The sequence below is a fragment of the Ostrea edulis genome, chromosome 1 (assembly GCF_947568905.1).
Source record: "Ostrea edulis chromosome 1, xbOstEdul1.1, whole genome shotgun sequence".
Lineage (NCBI taxonomy): Eukaryota > Metazoa > Mollusca > Bivalvia > Ostreida > Ostreidae > Ostrea > Ostrea edulis.
This window is the reverse complement of record NC_079164.1, coordinates 99,961,531-99,982,804: the sequence shown is the minus strand read 5'-3', so window position 1 is coordinate 99,982,804 and position 21,274 is coordinate 99,961,531. Positions and strand designations below refer to the sequence as shown.

The 21,274-nt window shown below is 35.0% G+C and overlaps 1 protein-coding gene across 2 annotated transcripts in view; it reads right to left on the bottom strand.

Annotated features, from left to right (window-relative positions):
* Positions 1 to 985: 985 nt before the first annotated feature.
* Positions 986 to 21,274, bottom strand: part of LOC125670528 (thioredoxin reductase 2, mitochondrial-like) — a 38,649-nt gene continuing 18,360 nt past the window's right edge. The window contains exons 13-17 of one of the 2 annotated variants that reach the window (XM_048905739.2): positions 19,465 to 19,560; positions 18,770 to 18,862; positions 13,774 to 13,845; positions 2,288 to 2,376; positions 986 to 1,653 (exon numbers count right to left, since the gene is read on the bottom strand). In XM_048905739.2, coding sequence (XP_048761696.2) covers positions 1,530 to 1,653; positions 2,288 to 2,376; positions 13,774 to 13,845; positions 18,770 to 18,862; positions 19,465 to 19,560 — 474 coding nt within the window. In that variant the 3' untranslated portion in view covers positions 986 to 1,529. The remainder of the gene's footprint in view (positions 1,654 to 2,287; positions 2,377 to 13,773; positions 13,846 to 18,769; positions 18,863 to 19,464; positions 19,561 to 21,274) is intronic. The other variant, XM_048905743.2, reaches the window with a different exon arrangement.

Here is a 21,274-nt window from a genome sequence, read left to right as displayed (position 1 = left end):
GCGGGCGGATATTATTTTTTGATAATATTATAATTTGGATATATTACAAATAGAAGCGGCAAATCCGACGAACTAGATTACAAATTGGCATGGCCTAAAGTAAATTAAAATTACCTTCCCTAAATACAGAGAACGGCCGACAGACCGTAAAAAGACCCTTTCGAGAAAGTCTGATAGAATGACTAATACGTCACTTGTACTTCCGTTGGAATATTAACCAATGAGGCACCTGAAATAAGCAATACCGCTGCAGGCAACACCAAGGGATGATGTTTAAGCAAAAATTTATTTACAGGTCAAGGTCAAATCAGAAGGGAAAATTCATGAGGTATCAAAAAGATCTCTCTAATGATTGTGATTGAAAAAAGCAAATTCAGACAGTTTAAACAGCAGGCAACCCTACTTACAACGTCTAAAGGTTAAACACATGTATAAGGCACATAAGGTATAGCTAAATGGAAGTTGGTGAGCACCGTACAAAACGATGGTAGTTACAGACAGACACAGCAAACCGACAGGCCGTGATTACTTTGCAATTCGATCAAAAAGTAAAGGTTATCTTTTCCCCCTCAGTGTTCTAACTCATAAATAAAATGACTAAAATTACTAAAAGCTAGTTGTTATTTATTAAGACTGATTAAATGAAACACTACAATTTCCACGCTATGTTATCGTAAAGCATGCCTTAATTACTGCAAAGAATGTAGGATCCAATGGTACAAAAAATAAGCATTACCTAACGAAAAAAGTATTTCATGTGACAATAGAAAAACAAAACATTGCTTATTGGCGGTCAGATAGTCGTTAAAGTATTAATAATATCGGAAATGGAGACGGATATCTAGAAAAGGGCGCGACCAGATCCGCAGAGAACGCATAAGACTCAGGTATGCTGTAATGAGAGAAAGAAGCGCTATATAACGGGACAATCAATGCAACAGGGCCCTCCATCGTGATCACTGTACAGATAACTCGCATACTCACAATCAGCAAAATGGTTTAATGGCACTGCAAAAATGCAATATGACAGTAGAAATCGACACATGTAAAAATAACATGACAAGCTAGGTCAAAGCGGAAGCACGTGACACCTGTTGAATCAGATCTGACTCTCTTTGACAAGGTTAGATTCGGATCGTCATACCAGGTGAGTGACAAAGTCCACCAAAATCCTTCCCTGTTCGACATCCGGCTAGCATCGGCAATTTTCCACATTAACATTTACTGGCAATCACATTTAATTCGTCAGACATTCTTTCTTTGATGTTGTAATAACCTCACATTCACCAGTTTGTGTTTACAGAATTACAGAAAATGATCTAGTCCCGTGATTGCGCAATGAAGAAGTCATTTGGGACCGGTATGGAAACGCACAGCACAAATCACAGCAATGTATGCAATATATGTTATATTAAATACAAATCAAAATACATCATTTGATTGCGTCTTCAAAAGAAATAAATAATACACTCACAACCACTAAACCAATACCAGATACGCTAGCCGAGCACAAACAGGGTGAATTAACCTCAGCATCCGGTGACAGTGGGGTCAAGCCCTGACCTTTTTGTGATGTGAAGTTTGACGACTTCCTCTGCTGACGTAGGATGTATCCCTACGCTTCTGGAGATACCACTCCACGTTGCACCACATCTTTAATAAAATTCAATATCAAATAAAAATATATCTATCATAAGATACAATATGGATCTTGTAATATTTAATTTTAAATATTAAGAGATTCTCAAGAACTGTCCCTTGGTATCCTTTGCAATTTTGTGATCAACTCTAATATGTATGTTATAACAATGGTAGATATACTGGCGCGACATCTAGTCATATCATACTCTCCTTTTTATTGTTCTCTTCTCTCCACTCACAATCGATATAAAATGTATTGTGTGAACAAAACATTATTATACCGGTATGTCTTATGTCTATGTCTCTTATAATCATAAGTATTCTATGTATTGTATTACCCCTAGTGCGTCCATAACTGGTCAATAAATCATTATATCATATGTAATTTCCATTAAAGGTGAAAGACCCGACCTACAATCTGTTTATAATAGGCGATGACACTAAAATGCATTAAATAGGCAGACACACAAATACAATATCAAACATCACCGGTTGCACTTTGGTTTTTCACATTTTAATGTATAATCATTTAATCAACATGTTATCGGGGCAAACATTTCTCCTGTCCCAAATATCGTGAGAGATGAAATTATACATTTCATATCTATATAGATCATCTGCTGGTCATTGTTCTAAATTTAGTTACCTTAAAGCAACTGAGAAGCCCTGAATAACTTCACCGGCATTTGGACCAATCAAGTGAAGCCCCAACACACGGTCTTCGAAACATACCGCCTGAAATTCAATCAATTGCCACCGTTTTCATTAAAACTACAAAAAGTACAAGACAATGACGAAAGAGTTTGCACCATTCAGCTAAACAAAATATAACTTAATTCCAATTAGAATACATAACCCCCGGATAAAAGTGACATCATCGCCGCTTAAGATAATAGTTCCCATAAGTTAACATAAAAACATTCAGAAAAGTCAAAGGTTGTTGTAAGACAGTGAGAAGTCTATAATTGTGCTCATTACAGGCGGCGAATTGGCATTATTCACAGTATCTCGCATTAAACAAACTAATCGTTTAAACTGTTACATTACTCATAACAAAATTTCGTACTTTTCGTTTGAAAATTAATCAGATGAAAATAAAGATTAAAAATCGTTATCTAACGGAACTTCAGAGAAGGAGCGCAGTAAGTAAATAAAAAACTAGCTGTTGTGAGGCTTTACAGTTAGAACGTCTATCCGCAGACAGCACAGCCACACTTTGTGCGGGTTTGTATGTCTATACCATCTGCTATGAGCTTCGTATCATTAACACTAATGCGGTGTCGACACGGTTCGTAACCTTGCTTCCTCTGCCTTGCACTGTGCAGCTATATGTCTCAAAGATCGCATCAGCAGTTTTAAATTGATGCCTTTACAGAAAGCAGGTTCATTTAGTGTTTTCAGCTTAACACATATCATTCATGTTCTTGGCTTCAAACATACAATGACACAGACTTTTAAACTTGAAACAGATGGCTTATCTCTATGAAACTTTCATCGAAGAAGCTCGCCAATTATCATGTCAATATTTTACAAAGCTTTTGAAATATCAAACAAGTTAGAGCTGCAGGTGGCAAATTGTTTTACTTTTCTGTAGATTTCAAACATCGGAGTTTTTTTTCCTTTTTTCTTTTTAGTCATCATGGTCTGACTGCGAATTACTTCCCATGAAATAACCCGATAAACCTAACTAAAGGAGACCCTGTGGTCATAATTTGGACTTAGACGGAAGTCGCACCAGATGCAGCAGTAAAATAGCCCCTAAATCAAACGGGATAAAGCTTTTGTTTAATCATAGACACCTATAAGATGTATAAATCATAATCTCCTACACGAAATACTAGGATATGGACACTTGTTGTCAATACGTAAAGAAGAGGCCCATGGGACACATCGCTAACCTTAGGCTGTTGTATCCCCCCCCTTTTCATTACATTAAAACTAGTGGTTCTAGTACTTGAGCAAGCAGCATATCCTTATAATTTAAGAAAGAATTTTCCAAATTGTTCTTTGTTTAAAACTATAACCCCCTAGCATGTGCAGTGGCGTAGCTAGGTTTGAAATATTTGTAAGCAGGGTGTCTGGGGGGCGGCAGCTGAGTACACTTTTCGTAATATGTAATAAAAACTTAACGAAAATATTTCTAAGCACACGCATGCAGTGCTACAGTGTAGCTACGCCACTGATGGTCTTGCATAGGGGCTATAATGAGTGAACAAATTCGAATCTATACTAAATAAGGATGCTTGCAAATTAACTTGACAAAATATATAAGTGGTGCTCGAGGAGTTTTCGTATACATATTATATATTCCGGTGTAAATTATTACACGTGTATATCATTATTACAGCTATGCTCTGGCGCGGGGCCATGAGTGTGAATAAATTTGAATCTACACTACATAAGGATATTTGTTTATCAATTTGACAAATTGTACCCATATGTGTCTTAAGAAGTTTTTCCTGTATAATCAAGAAATAAATTTCATTTTTTGAAATACACGAGGGTATGAACTGTGGCACGTGACGCCGACCTACTTTTCAAGAAGCGCGTTGACAATCGTGAAAAATATACCGGCGTGAAGTGTTGCGGTTCATATCCTCATGTACTTTCAAAAATGAAGTTTATTTCTTATACAACCGCAACACATTCATGTAGAAATGGTTATCAATGAAATTTGTAGAGATACCAAAGGCAAAACCCCTGTTATGGCCCCACATGTTGTTAACAAACTTCAATCTTCATTCCATGAGGAAGCTTTCATGCAAAGTTTGACTTCACGGTACACCCGTGGTTTTTGAGAAAAATATCTTTAAACACCCCACTTTTTTTCTGAATATTTCTTACTATGTCCCCTTGGAAGAAAACTAGAATACTCTTTACCGACAGATGCCTTGTGCCGAATTCGTTTAAAAATTGTCATCTGGTACTTTAAAGAAGTTAAAAATGTGAAAAGTTTCAGCAGATAGTAGGCAGACGCTGGACAACTTTTGATAGGAAAGTTCAAAGGGGTTTTCAGCCCAGGTGAGCTAAAATAAAAACAGCATGTGATACACTGAATGTGCATCTTCTCTTACAAGTAAGAGCACACATTAAAGGAACTGATTCACGATTTCCCCCAAATTTTGTTTTTCATTTTTAATGATCAAAATCTACTGTCTGATGTGTTTTAAAAAGGATTCACAAACAAATTAAGGCTATACATTATCACAGAAGCGCATTTTAGAGATTTTATTACATGTATTTGTTTACAAAGATTGTGGTATGTTATGGTTTACAAAGTTTTCAAAAGAAATGGATATCGGTCTAAGTTTTATCATATCTATCGCATTTCAAGTATTCTGTAGGTAAAATATGTCATCTAAAAGTTGAATTTGTGACTGTGCAAAATTAACATTTCACTTTTTTTTTGTAAACATAAAAAGACTCCGAGTCGTTGTTTGCAGAAGGTCAAAATTTTGGCTATCAACATTAAATGAGTGGGTACCTGTAAAGTGCGAAACGAAATCGAAACGAAGTCTACCGAAACGAAACGAAACCTACCGAAACGAAACGAAACCTACCGAAACGAAACGAAACCCACCGAAACGAAACCTACCGAAACGAAACCCACCGAAACGAAACGAAACCTACCGAAACGAAATGAAACAGATTGTATAACCGAACTCTTTTAATTATAATAATTAAAAATGGTATCTTAGGCCCCTGTGAAAGTTACCACATATAAATAAAATTCGTCTCCCCTTTGATGTAGGCTTTCGGCTTAACTGTTACAAAGTTTTAAAAGCTGGAAAGGGGGTGGGGGTGGGGGGTAAGCACAAAGTACATATCCGTAGTTGATTAAATGCCATGCACAATTAGTTTCGGATCCATAAATTTCAGAACCGAGGGTTACAGTCTCAGAGATCTGGGGAAACACACTATACGAGGGGTGGGGTCGCCGACGTTGGATTCGCCTTTGGGCATAGATACATTGTTTGAAGAAGCTGGTGTCTGAGAAAATTGAAAGCAGGAAGAGCTATCAACCTCTTATTTTATCTCTAACTGCTGAGGTGCGACTACTTTCAATAATGGAAAAACTCTATACATTTTGGGTGTTGCTAAGACGGGGAATTGAAAACGGGACGGAAAACAGAATTTTTTTAATGCAATAATATTAGGAGGTGGTCGGCATTTTGTAAACTGAAAAGGCTTATGAACAAGGGAACTTTAAGCAGAAATCACAAAAAGAATGGGAGGACATATTCAGAATCCACCGTTTGATATACTACATACAAATACACAATATCCACATGTATACATATATTTGTCTTTAGAGCAAAAAATACTGAAACATGTATTCATGCCCAAAAGCGGATCCAACGCCGACGACCCCATCCCTCGTTTAGTGTGTTTACCCAGACTTCTGACCTGTGAGACTGTAACCTTCCGTTCTGAAATTTATGGATCCGAAGCTAATTGCACATGGTATCTATGTACTTTGTGCTTACTCCCCCCCCCTTCCAACTTTTAAAACTTTGTATCAGTCAAGTCGAAAGCCAACATCAAAGGGGAGGCGAATTTTATTTATATGTGTAAACTTTAACAGGGGCCTAAGTTACCATTTTTAATTATTATAATTAAAAGAGTTCGATTATACAATCTGTTTCGTTTCGTTTCGGTAGGTTTCGTTTCGTTTCGGTGGGTTTCGTTTCGTTTCGGCAGGTTTCGTTTCGGTAGATTTCGTTTCGTTTCGTTTCGAACTTTACAGGTACCCTTAAATGAGTTATACCGAGCGAAGCTCGGACGGGCCGAAGGCCCGTCCGCGAAGCAAGGCTCTAAAGGTAACACGTATGTAAAAGAAAAAAGTCAAAATCAGCAAAAGAAAAAGAGATAATCTCTATATACGTTCACTGAAATTTTCGTGATCCATATGGGCGCCTCCATTTATTTTTACATTACCTGCTTCAACAGTTATTCGTGTTTTATTTTGAATGCCAATAATAGAAGACTCTGACGTGCAATTCGTAATTTAAACACTCAGTTTGTTCAAAGTGAATAGTATAATTATCATTGTAACAAGTTTTAGCAAATAAATACATATAAAACCGTAATACGACTAAATAGATGAACGAGTTCATGAGTTTCTTTGAATAAGAATATACGATAAAATTACGGTTACCTTTTTACCATTTTGAATTTATTGGTTAATTTTGTTTAGTTTTAACGGCCTTTCTTATTGCATACGGAATGTATTATTGTTGTTTATAATTGTTTGCTTTGATAAAGAGAAAAAAGTCGAGGCTAAATGTGACGTCACAAGGCACAGTTTACGTCGCCTTGTGTTTTATTTCCCGCGTTCAATGAATAGGCGGATCCTGTAAAACTGTTGCCCCCATATACACCCTTTTAATATTGAGATGTTACTGGGTCACTGAGTTTAGCGCAAGGAAAATTTCATGCAAAATATATATTTTTAAATTAACTCATAATTTACCGTACTTAACGGAATTATGATTACCACTTGGGACACTCCAATGACCATTACATGCTTCGCTCGGTCCAACGGCCACACCGTATACATATTAGTTTTAATGTTTAACATTAAAATTAAGAATTTTTCTTCTTCAAAAAACGTGAACCAGTCCCTTTAAAATCCATAAACTCCTTAAAATTACTATATACGTTCAATGAAAATTCTGTGAGCAGTAAGGGCGCCGCCAATTTGTTCAATTATAGGTATCCTCGTCTCTCTCCGTTTTAATTCGTATGAAGTCTCACAAGGAGTTCCAAGTACTCGATTCATTAGTTGCTTCAACAGTTATTCGAGTTTTGAATTTTATTACCACAATACAAGACTCTGATATACAATTTTAATTCAAACATTCAATTTGTTCAAAATGATTTGTATAATTATAATTGTAACATCCTTTAGTAAATCATTATATAGTAAAACAGTAATCTACGACTAAATAGATGAAAGAGTTCACCAACGAGTTCATGAGTTTTTATACCTAAAAATACAAGACTGCGCTACTTTATCGAAAAACACGTAGATAAAATAGTTTGGAAAGTACAACAAACATTTTTGATAAGCAGACAAGTTTTCGCATTCCTTCATTCGTATTTATTGTTGATAATGTGGCGTTTCCGTTATTTATACTTCTAGTGTTATATGAATATGCATAAAGTCGTGTTGTAAGATGTAAAATACATTTTGATCACACATATGTAAATGTACCGTGACATCTCAAACTGTAACATCACATGCTTTATCAACCCCTCAAGCCTCAGCGCAACCTTGAAAACCAACAAAAAAAAAATCTTATGCTAATATTTGAATGTTACTGGGCGTTTAGCGCCTGAGGAATTTCATAAATAATATATGTAAAGGTATATGTAAAGGTGGGAGAATATCTCTAATTCAAAGTACTTTACTGAATATGATTATCACTTGGGACTTACAAATGCTTCGCTCGGCCCAATGGTCACACCTTTATATAAATCAAGAATGAATACAAAGAGACGTTTGTATAACACATATGCCCCCATGGTGCAAAATTGAAAAGGGTTATACACATGCATCATTTAACTGATAGTAGTATCACCAATTCAAAATATTGAGCAGACAATATATTCCTATGTCAAGAGTAGATTGACCATGTGACCTAAAAAATCAAAACGGTCATCTACTCCATATGCTGTACCAGTGTACCAAATTTGGTATCAATCAAGCAAATAGTTCTCAAAATATAGGAGACAATATATTACTAAGTCCAGTTTAACCTTTGACCACGTGACCTCAAAATCAATAAGGGTCATCTTCTCCCGAGCATTATCCTCCATGAACACATAAATAGGATTCTGTCTGTTATGTACTTTTTTCCCTTTCTACTATGTATATATGTTTATAACTTCCTCATAATTTTTCTTGTACCTAATTGTACTTCTACACAATTAGTAATTTTGTAATGTTATGATTATATATGTCATGTCATGAATCTCTGCGGAGGGAAATACAATATGAATGACCTCTCCAAATTCACGTCACAATACTTATCTGCATTCATGTCCCATAATTTTTCTATATTCATGTCACAATAAATCATTAAATCTCTAAATAAATGCCACATGCCTTTTCTATATACACGTCACAATACTTCTCAACATAGGGGCTAAAAACCCGTGTTGGGCCCGAACTCTGGTACCATAAATATCCAAATTTTCGTAACTTCTCCATAATTACGTCATATTACTTTTAAGTGCAGAACGCCTTAGCATTGAACAAATTTCAATTCCAATTTAGTCTTAAAATGTAAACAAATTCCAGTTCATATATAGTCTTAAAATGTAAACAAATTCCAGTTCTTATTTAGTCTTAAAATGTAAACAAATTCCAGTTCTCATTTAATCTTAAAATGTAAATTGTGCAGTAAGGCGCAAAAAAAAAAAAAAAAAAAAAATAAAATAAAATAAAAAAAAAAAAATTTAAAAAGGAAGTTTTAATATAATCAATCAAACTAGATAGACAGAATTCAAGTGAAAGTGGGTAAATTCTACTGAATTTTTATCATTTAACAAACCAAGTACATTGTATACTGTAAAAGAAAGCCATTGACGCGGCTACAAAGTGTTTTGAAATGAATACATGTCCTTTTAGAAAGTTATGTCGATGTTTATGAAAGCAGAACTGTGCCAGACTGTAAAAACAGTACTCTATTGTACATATACAACGGTAGCTATCAAAGTGGCACTGTCATTTGTATCCGTATGACGCTTAGGGCCAAGATTAAAAGTTCAATGTGTGATAAATGTTTTAAATCAAATCCCTGAAACTAAATATGATGAATGTTCATTTAAATCGATTATCAAGTACAAATAACACTATATAACTTTTCTATTGTCTTTTCACACATGACAGTGTGCATGTACCGTAGTCTTTAAATGCCACTTTAAATGCACATTAAAAAAGTAAAATCGACCCCAAAAAATCATATAACCGATGCCGGAAGTCAAAAACTTTGGGATTTTTACCCCTACCATCCCAACTACTTTTGATCTCGTCTATTAATGGTACCGATTGTTGATTACACTGGCCTACTTCTCTATTGACGCTTTAATTTGTTTATCCTTGAGAACTGTATTAGCTTGAAAACTAATACCGCATCTTTTTTTTTTAGACTTCTCTCCCACTCACCATTTGGATTGTTGATTTTGGTGCGATATTCATTTGAGACAGCAAAAACCGAGGCCCCGTGTCAAAGCAGGTGTGGCACGATAATGATCCCTCCCTGCTCAAAGGCCATAAGCGTTGAGCATAGGCCGAAATTTTGCAGCCCTTCACCGGCAAAGGCAACATCTCCATATGAGTGAAAAATTCTCAAGAGGGAGGAGGTTAAACAATATAAAATCAATTAATCATTTGTTTATCAATGGCTGAGTTGATTTTGTAGTTTAATCGTGTTCTTGTAGTAATCATATTATTTTTCGTTGTCGGTACTATTTACTACATCCGAATCCACAATGGTACGCATTACCAAGTACACTCAAAGGTGGCAGGGGACAGTTTCTTTGGTTTTGAAACATGTGGATAGGGGGTATACACCAAAGTCAGATTATGACAGACTAAAGAAAAATCATATTTCCCTTTTATGTCAATACTTGTATTTCATACTAGTGTAGTTAATAAATTATGACCCTAAATTACATGTAATCTATAAATACTGATGCTGGTGCACAAAACATGCTCTGAGCAGGTTCCCCTTTTTTGCATTGATTTTCCCTCATTTGGGCTAATCCGCACCACCCCCACACCATCACAGTACCAAACATGGGGATTTAGACACTGTGCACAATCAAGAACCCTATCTGCCCTTCTCAAAAATCTACCTCTCATATGGGGTCATCCACCTTCCCTCACAGCTACAGACCTTTTGCTAGACCCTGAATGTTTTCACCGGAATTTCTTCAGCAACTGACCACGTGTCTTAGTTTCGTATTTGCACCCATCTATATGCTAGGAATCATGGTGACACCTACATGTTGTATATCAACATTTTTACTAAGCACTCAGCTACATTTGACATGCATCCTAAAATTATTGTATACATTTTTACACATGTAATATCACTTCAAATACGGGGTATTTCCATTTTTTTTTAAAAAGTTGACCGGGCCTATAGTGCGAAACTGTCCCCTGCTACCAAATCACCATCTTCCCACCATTTTATTTCACAATCACGTTGTTTTGGAAGTTTTCTCACTGAAGAGGGTGTTGCACCAAAGCGAGAATTTTCCCTAATCGGAGCTCCGTGCCAGCACTTGTGACGTAGAACTGACTTCATCCATATTTATACTCTTTGTTTATTTGCCATTTTAAATACCTGTAGGATTCCCCAGTACTAAGGGCAAGCTTAATACATTTTATGTGTCAATACATTATACATGTAGTCAAAACACAATTTTTGAAATCGTGAAAATTAAATTGGTTTTCCCCCTGAGTATCAAATACAATGTATACGGTTACATGTTACGAGTGTATCAATTATTTGATATTCTATATTACCACAGTCTAAAAGCTCTTATACTCGTATGCATTATTTTCTACAACCAGCAGTTGGCAACTGTACATAACTCTGACCACAAAACAAAATATGAGAAGTTTAATACGCATTAATACCATTTGAAAACATTGATTCACCATTACAGCACTTTGCTACTGGAATATACATCATCTTATCCACTTAAACTGTTTAACGGTTATTTCCCTGTTTGGCCTTAAAGTTTTTCTTTCAAAGCTTTGCAACGTTTACAACGTTTTTCGTAAAAGGCACCATGCCTTTGTCAATGCTTTCACTCAGAAAAACATACATGTACAACCTTGACTATTTAAACACAGGTATTGCATGCTGTATTCGGTGTGTTTGTTGGGAGTCCTATTCACAAAATAAACAGTGTCCAGGTTGGAAGCTTATTTTAAAGTCGGCACATTGTAATAAAGAGAGATTTGACAAGAAACATTTATAAAAACTAAAAGTGTGTTTCAATTAAGAAAAAAAAAAACAACCCATCTAAATGGAAAACGTAATATGAAAAAAATTGTGTTCGTGAGGGATTCGAACCTAGGCGTTTCAAAAAAGAAGTAATCGTTACCTATAAAAGTCGAGGAGCTTACCCATTGAACCACGCAGTAGTCCATACATTATAAAGGAAAATAAACGTACAGGTGAAGTTGAAAATAATATCAGTGAAATCGTTTCGGTTTTTTGAAATTTACAACAACAAAAAAGCCCTTGTGAAACAAAATTTCAAAGCGACAGTTTTTTTTTTGGAGAAAAACTTGAACATATTCATGCTAAATTCATTTTGTTTCACGGAGGCAGTTTTTCTGAAATTCGAGGATACCCCTCCATTTTAACGCTAAAAATCATATAAATCGCTTATTGCTTGATTTTAACTCGAATTATTTGGCTAATTTTTGTCAATACACGTCTTTTAAACTAATTTTCACAAATTTTTAAATCAAGACATAAGTTCCAATTGGTTTTATCATAAATTTGAATAACTTGATTTTATCGATTTTTCATGCAACACCTTTAGGGAAATTAACATGAGACGTGCAACACCTTCTTTGTCTGATTTCTATAATTTTGAAGAAAAAAAATCTATTTTCATACCGACCCGATGATGGTACAAACTCTATCAGTGTATCATTCGTGTTAACAATGCAGATTATTAATATTTGTCGGTTTTTTTTTTCGTGGTGTGTAATATTTGTTTTATGTGATATATGTCTCTTGATAAGTATGCAGGTTGCGTCGAAAATAATTTGAGGTTTATATACCCTTGTGATAAAATGCATTAGAGAGTTTTTAAGTATATTTGCTTATAAATATGCAAAGACCGAATCACTATAAATCTGTTAGGCGTATGAACACTGTCGAGCATGGCGTCTGCATGTGCATTTCCGTCTCAGACAACACAAGTGCACCTCATTCAATGCCCGAGAAGTTGATCTTACCTCTAGGTTAATATCACCAAACAAACACAAGAAATTAATCAGTAATTGTAATTCATTTTTTCTCGAAGTGACAACATGATCAAATAGCATCTATAGTGATTATACCTACGCTGTTTACAATTAGATAGATCTGAAAAGATATGAACTGTTTAACACCAGTTCAGATTGTACAACTTTTATTAATAAGTTTATGTTTATGATGTTTCATTGAAAATCAATTCAAGAATTGGACAATTACAGTGTATATTTTTTCAGCATTGTGCACTCTTTCGTTTTTATGTTATGGCATTACACTTTTGTTCTTCCATGGCTGTTCCGTTTAGCACCAACAGTGAAATGTTATTAGAGTTTTGTGTTTCTTGAATTTATATATATATTTATATAAAGCACAGAAAATTTCACTTTATGTGGATACCCACTTCCGCCCCTACCCGGGGTTGAACTCACGACCTGCGGAACCAAATCTCCTAGCAGCATGTAACCAGCGCGCTAGACCGCTCGACCATCTAGGTTGGTTCCGCAGGTCGTGAGTTCAGCCCCGGGTAGGGGCGGAAGTGGGTATCCACATAAAGTGAAATTTTCTGTGCTTTATATTAAATATTTCTTCACTTAGGGCAGTTATGTTTATTTAAGAGTTCATTGCTATTTCTGTGCTTTATATATATATATATAATCAAGAAAGAAAGAGTTGATGTCAAAATAATTAAAATAAAAAAAGCAGGAAAATAGGCAGTTCCAAAATATCTTCAAATCACTCTTGCGCTTTCTGGATTTTAACATCCAAATATTCAATTTGTATTCACCTGAGGATGGATGTTTTTAAAAATCCAGAGAACGAAAGTGCTTTGTATATATTTTGGAACTGCATGTTTACCAGCTTTCTTATTATCCAAATAATTTTTTCAAAAATCAGTGTCCGGTATAAAATATTAAAAGAAATAAAATCAACAGTACACAAAGTTAAAATTTTAAAGCAAACGCTTTCATTTTATAATCCTCAGGATTCTGAAATGAAAGCGTTTGCGTTATAAAATTGTAACTTTGTGTACTGTTGATAAACTCTTTAAGATATTTCAAATCGACTGCTAATTTTATACCGGGTAGCTATATCGTAGACTATTTTCACTTTTGTATACCTTAATGTAACAGTGGGAGGCCTTTCTCTGGGGGACTACAAACTCCAGTGGCGTGTAGAAAGCGTGGTACACCTGAAATTTATATACATCTATATATATACATTTATATTGATTTTCATTTAAGAACTCTATGCGAAGCAAAAAAAATTAAGAAATGATAAGATGATTAGAAACATTGTCCAAAATAATTCATTCAGTCACTATTCAAAGACACGAATAATTCGTTAAATGAAATCTGGACTGATGAAGGTCACTGAAAGCTGGAGAAACCTAATTCGGTCGAGAGAAGGAAATCCCGTATCGATTTAAATATGAATTATTAACAGATCAAAGATTGCGTTGGTAATACACGGTGCTTGCAATTGTTGAATAGTAAGGAGAGCAGTTTGCATTTTGTTTGAAAATAGTTCTTCATCTCGTCAAATTCTTTCCCCCTTTTTTCTTCGTTGTAAACGGCTTCCTCAATAGACCACCATGTTTTACAGTGTAAATACATTTTCTAAACATGCGTTATTTGCTTGTATTCTTAAACCACAAAAGAAACAAGCACCTGTTTCACTGAGTATTTACTATTACTCTGTTGAAGAAAACAATGTTAACAATTTCGTAACATCCAATTCGTAAATTTCTCACATCACTCATAAATATTCATCATAGTCGTCATATTTTTGTGAAAGGTTGTTTGTTTGTTTGTTTTTCCACTGATATTGAGACATCACCGGCTGTAGTTGGAGTACCACGGATTTAGACCTATGCTTAGCCCTAGGGCCGTTATCAAACTTGCAGTAATGCTGGGTTACAATTGGTTTCCAAAATAGAAAGGGCTGAGGTATAAAACTGGAAGGAACATTAAGAAATTACCCCTTTGTACACGAATATGTACTCGGCCTTTAGTGTCCGACTATGTACTAGGCCTTTAGTATCCGACTATGTACTAGGCCTTTAGTGTCCGACTATGTACTAGGCCTTTAGTATCCGACTATGTACTAGGCCTTTAGTATCCGACTATGTACAAGGCCTTTAGTGTCCGACTATGTACAAGGCCTTTAGTGTCCGACTGTAATAACGCAGTGATCGATCAAAACTGCAACTACCAAAATAAAAAGTTACGAGTATAGATCCTAAAAAATGGGCAAGAAATTGTGTTCTGACAACAAATTCTAGACAATATTTTGGACAAGGCAATTTTGTATGATAATAATTACAAATCTTAATCAAACACACTAATTTATACAGAGAATCAATCTGTTGTGTCATATTGGGTGCATCTGTACCACAAATCTAGCATTCTAACAGATGTACAAACTTGTAGCAATAGTCAAGATACCGACAATTTACCAAACAATAATCATCTTCAGATATTTGTTCAGCAGTACTTTTTTATCCGATACACACGGGATGAGATGTTTGCCGATGTTAGACCACATAACTCACAAGGAGTTTCCAGGGGAAACCTACCAATCAGCAGAACACCAATCAACAGGCTTGTCTCCCAAAGCTATCATTTTTGGGCTAAGGACAGTCTAATTACAGCCTAACACCAAGGCCATGGAGAGGCATCGATGCGCTGGCCACCTTTGCTATGACTATTTACAACTTCTGGCCCTTTGGGGGGTGATATTTGGGATATAATCGATATTCCTATCACTGGTTACCCCGGTCGTCTAGATGGTTACGTTATTTCTTATTAATCTGGCATTGGGTTATACCATTCAGCGAATATTTGGCCTAAATTCCACATGTTATTTTCCCTTCATTCTTTTTTTTTCTTTTATAAACTTTCAATATCTTTAATCTAAAGCTTCATCTATTTCCTGTCATATTTCATGGTCGTCTGGTTGAAACCTATGATCGTCTGCACGTTGAATAGTCTCTTTTAACCGCTGTGAACTGGTATAAAAGGTCGATAACTCCATGCTGACGGACTCCCGCGGTCTGTGTTTACTTGGTGTGACATCTTCTCATTGTTCTCCATCATAAGCATTGAATCCATTTTATCGACTTTGGCATTTTTGTTAATCAGAGCACGATATTAGGCTGCCATTAATTGCCATATTAAACAGATAAAGTTCACCAACATTCTGCACTCCGTGTCTGACATCAAACAATTGTACCAAAGTGCGCAGCTAGCATTCCACTCGTCTATTGACAAGGTCCAACATCCAGAGATAATGTGAAAGAGGATAGTTTGTCATTCCTTTGTGATGCAGAAGCACCCAATCAACACTGCAGCCTTTCTTCACAATTTTCCCCGCTATCAAAGAACGCTGCATGTGCAACAAGAGTGCTACAGTTTTTTTTGTTTTGTTTTTTATAACTATCGATGATCTCAAGCACGTGAACTACCCAACATTACATGCTCAAACACTACATTATATGTTCAGTCGCCACATTACATGTTCAATTATTTCATTACATGGTTGATCATTACATGTTCAATTGTTACGTGTTCAATCTTGACATTACATGTTCAATATTGTTACATTATAATGTTCAATGGCTACAGTACATGTTCAATCATTTCACTACATGTTCAATTATTACATGTTCAATATGTACATTATTTGTTAAATTTTTAATCATTACATTAAATGTTCAATCCTTACTTTAAAATGCTCCTAATCATTACATTTAATGTTCAGTAATTACATTCAATCATTACATTTAATGTTCAGTAATTACATTCAATCATTACATTTAATGTTCAGTAATTACATTCAATCATTGCATTACATGTTCAGTAATTACATTCAATCATTGCATTACATGTTCAGTAATTACATTCAATCATTACATTTAATGTTCAGTAATTACATTCAATCATTACATTTAATGTTCAGTAATTACATTCAATCATTACATTTAATGTTCAGTAATTACATTCAATCATTACATTTAATGTTCAGTAATTACATTCAATCATTGCATTTAATGTTCAGTAATTACATTCAATCATTGCATTACATGTTCAGTAATTACATTCAATCATTGCATTACATGTTCAGTAATTACATTCAATCATTGCATTACATGTTCAGTAATTACATTACATGTTCAATCCTTACTTTAAAGTGCTCCTAATCATTACATTTAATGTTCAGTAATTACATTCAATCATTGCATTACATGTTCAGTAATTACATTCAATCATTACATTTAATGTTCAGCAATTACATTCAATCATTGCATTACTTGTTCAATCCTCTCATGTTCAACGTTACATTACATGTCCAATCATTGCATCTTCAATCGTTACATCACATATTCAGGTCTTCCAACAGTCTGATAGAATTCCCATGGGCAAAAATTGTGCTCCATTATTCGCTAACTTAGTTGTGTATTCTTCTGAACAATACTCATTTTCATTCACATGTTGATTCGATATATCCCAGTGAACTCGAAATGAAAGAAACTACAGATTCTTCTATATCTGCTTCATATTTGGATATTTTATTGAACATGATTAGCAACAACAAACTATGACTTTATCTTTTCCATTATCAACTTCCCATATTTTTGTAGCAATATTCCATTATCACCTGCATAGGATGTTTATGTCTCTCAACTGATTTGATAAGCAAGATTATGTTCTGTGAATGATCAATTTTTAAATAAAGGCAGGCTACTGAAAATGAGTCAACGTTACAAGAGTTTCAACAGTCACGCTTAAAGTCAAATTCTATGATTGTTAAAATGATCATGATAATTTGTAAATACAAGCTATCACTAGGCTGAATGCTGTCTGACATGTTTTGTACTGATTTTGACTACTATATAACTGTTTAGTTGATAAGCCTCACAGCGGGTGTGACCTAAATGTACTAGGCACCTGATCCCACCTCAGGTATGTCCAAGGTCCGTGTTTATTCTTCTCTTAATATGTATTCTTCATAAGATTGATGAGATAATTGATCACTGTTCATTATCTTCACTTGTTCATTCCATCATTAATTTACATGTTCATTCCATTACACAAGCGTAAAATTGGCATCTCGCACACCTCGACCTTCATCTGTTAATAAATAAATGTCCCTATTTTATGCTGGACATTCAGACAATTTGTTATGACAGTATAACTGTCTATGTTGGTACAGTTATGATGGTAAAATTGACTATGCTGAGCAAAATTGGCACCAAAAAACCCAAACTATATGAATAATATGAAAACAAATCTAAAGATAAGTTTGATTGAAAAATCATAAAATTCAAAAATATTATTTCACTAATTTTCAATCTTAAGTTCAGTACAAGATGAATTAGCTCAACTTAAATGAACTCCAACAATTAACCAGAGACCAACATCACTAGGCAAGCCCTGTAATAAAACTCCAAAGAAAAGCATAAAAGGGGAAGACCATGAATTTGGAGGCTGGCACCAGAAGTTTAGGAATGCTGTGGTAACAACTGGAGCAAACAGTACATGATAGAGAGGCCCGAAGGAATCTTTTTAGCGGCCCCAGGAGGAGGAGTAAGTTAACTAGAACATTAATTTAATTTGAACATAATTTATTGTAGTGCATCAATACAAATAGTTTGGTTATAACAACTTACAAGGCCTTCACTAGAAATAAAACAATAGTAATAGACACATACTATGCTGTAATTATTAAACATTATCAATGTAGATCAGGAGATTTCCTTCATAGTAGTTCTGCTTTAGTGCTTTTACATAGAACCTTTCTATAAAAAGTGAAGAGATATCACCCCTTTTTCATACAGTTGTCAGGTTGCAAAAAGGGGTGGAGTTTCTTTTGAAAGTTGTCAGGTCACAAGGAGAAGGGGTGGGGTTTCACCTTCCAGCTGTCAGGTCACAAGGAGAAGGGGTGGGGTTTCCCTTTACAGCTGTCAGGTCGCAAGGAGAAGGGAAGGAGAAGGGGTGCAGTTTCCCCATGAAGTTGTCAGACCACAAGGAAAAGGGGTGGGGTTTCGTTACAGTTGTCAGGTCACAAGGAGAAGGGGTGGGTGTGGTTTGAATCTGACTGCTATAAAATCTTACCTCAATGCTATCTTTCCCGTACTTTGAGGTGGCTTCCTCCTCAGACATACCCACTACCCCGTACTCGAGGGGAGTGAAAACTGTGGTAGGTACCTGCAGCCACATTGTAAATCTACACTTTGTCATTGAAGAATTATGCTCACTTCATGCATAATCAATTTCAAACTTACGCCTTACTTATGTCAAATTTCAAGCATGATTATTAACGTGTATAAAGTAGAAACCTTTTACTTTGATTAAATGCATGCAGAGCATTTTTTTTAAAAAAACAGACTTGATTTATAGGAGTGCATGATATCCAAATCTGTAAAGTTCTAGATCTTTAGATCTTTGTTGGAAAGTGTTATAGTTAGACAAATACTTCATAGAATTTATGTACAATAAGTATCAATAACAGTTCTACCAATAAACATACATAAAAATCAGAACAAAGGTTGTAATCCATACAAAATTTTGCAAAATATCTTAATTTTAATCTATTTGAATGAAATCAAATTGGCTAAAATGATATACTTTGTGAACTTCACGATTTACAAATTACCATGGCATGTCATACAGTACTTTCTAAATATTTTGTGTGTCGAAAAATGAGAATCATAGACTTTTTATTTTCAATAAATAAACAGGGCCAATTAAAGGCCTTCATAAATCTTGTCCTTTACACACTATGAAACAAAAGATCTCTGAATCCTCACCAAATCATAATTCATCTGCAGCTGACTACCCCCAAACAGCCTCTCTGCCAACATCTGACCAGCCATAATAGCCACAGGGGTCAATTCTGGCCTTCTCTAAAGAAAAGTCAGTTAAGTTTGATTAAAATTCTCTAAATCAATATGAAAATGGAACATTGATCATGAAATTGCATATGACAGTCATTGAAAGATAAAGCAAACAATCCAACGTGTGACTCCAGTTTCCTATTTATATCCTGGGAAAATTACACGGACAAGAAATTGATTTTGTTGACATTGGTAAGTTTTGTGTGAAAGTTCCAATAAGTTAAACTTCAAAATGCAAAGTTTCGAAACAAAAAACAAAGCTTTTTGCTTGTTTTGTTGTTCATCAATAAGTTCTCGATCATTAAAGATGCTGAATTTTCCATTACTTTTATTATCTGATAAGCTGATACTGTAAGTTAGATATACTAAACCTCCTACAGACTGGGTGGTTTAAAAGTTTCTCAAACCATTTTAATTTTTTTTTTTTTTTTTTTTTATACATTTCTAAGACAGATTTACATGTAAAACCTCATTAGTACCAAGGCTAACTTACGTGTAATATGTACCACAGATCTAAAATTTCACTAAAATATCATATACCACTGGACTTTTGCGAGATGAGCTGACTTTTACAGTCAACGGCTGACTTTGACACAAACATATAATATGGAAACCTTATTGTGACAGATCTATGAATAAGTGATGAACCGATGCAATGTACAAAAATGGTCAAGTTGTCCAAACATTATAGAGTTGTTCCAGTTCATTTCCATACTCTTACACTTTCTAAAACAGTAAAGTCTATGTGACCTAATACTAGTATCCCCATAAATATTTTTAGATCACCTGACCTAATGCAATTGGTCAGCATCCATTGTCGTGCGCCGTGCGTGAACACTTGACCATTCTGATACTGTAACTGCCATTTAATTTTTTTTTTCAAATCTGGTATGAAGCATCTTTTGGGCCTTAAGGATGGAGTAAACATTGAATTTTTTATATTATGATGCAAGAATACAGTGACCTGCACCGTAAATCGAAGGTTTTTATAATGGGTGGATTTGTAGCTCTCTAGCATGTCCAAATATTTTCCCAGAGAGCTACAGATCTGCATTAGTGCAGATGCACATGTAATTCCGAATTAGGGAGAGGGCTGAAATAGCTAGGCTATGTCTGCTGCCCATTCACTTACATGTATTAGAAAATGAAATATTGTTTAAATACAAATTCCAAATTGTAGGTACGTTTATCATATTCTGTGTTGTACCTGTGTATGTTTGATTGAATAAAGCTGTATAACAACGTCATATATTTTCATGATAAAGTAAAACGCAAAACTCCTACATGATAAACTAGCATTTGATTTATCATGATGCAATGACTTTTTGTAAAGTTTAAACAATGAATCAAGGTATCTGTGCGAGTTAAAATTTTACACCCAGATATGCATGCAAAAATGAAAAGAATCAATAGCGTTGTGTTTTTATGTTTTGATAATTGTCAGATAATTGAAAGAAGTTGTAACACGCAGCAATCTGAACACACTCGCCATTGCTTAGAGAGAGACTCGTATCACTAGAAAAGCTAGCTCACTAGCGAGGTCGTAGAAAATCCCTATATACTGTCTGCTACACTTTCCCTGCTCAGGGAAGCTTCGTCCTGAAGCTTAGCATGGGTCTTCTCTGATTTTTGGCACCTATTCAGCAAATGCATCTGACGTTCACCACAACAACCGCTGTTGTCCCAGGATGAAACCACGTACGAACATGGACACACAGTCCCA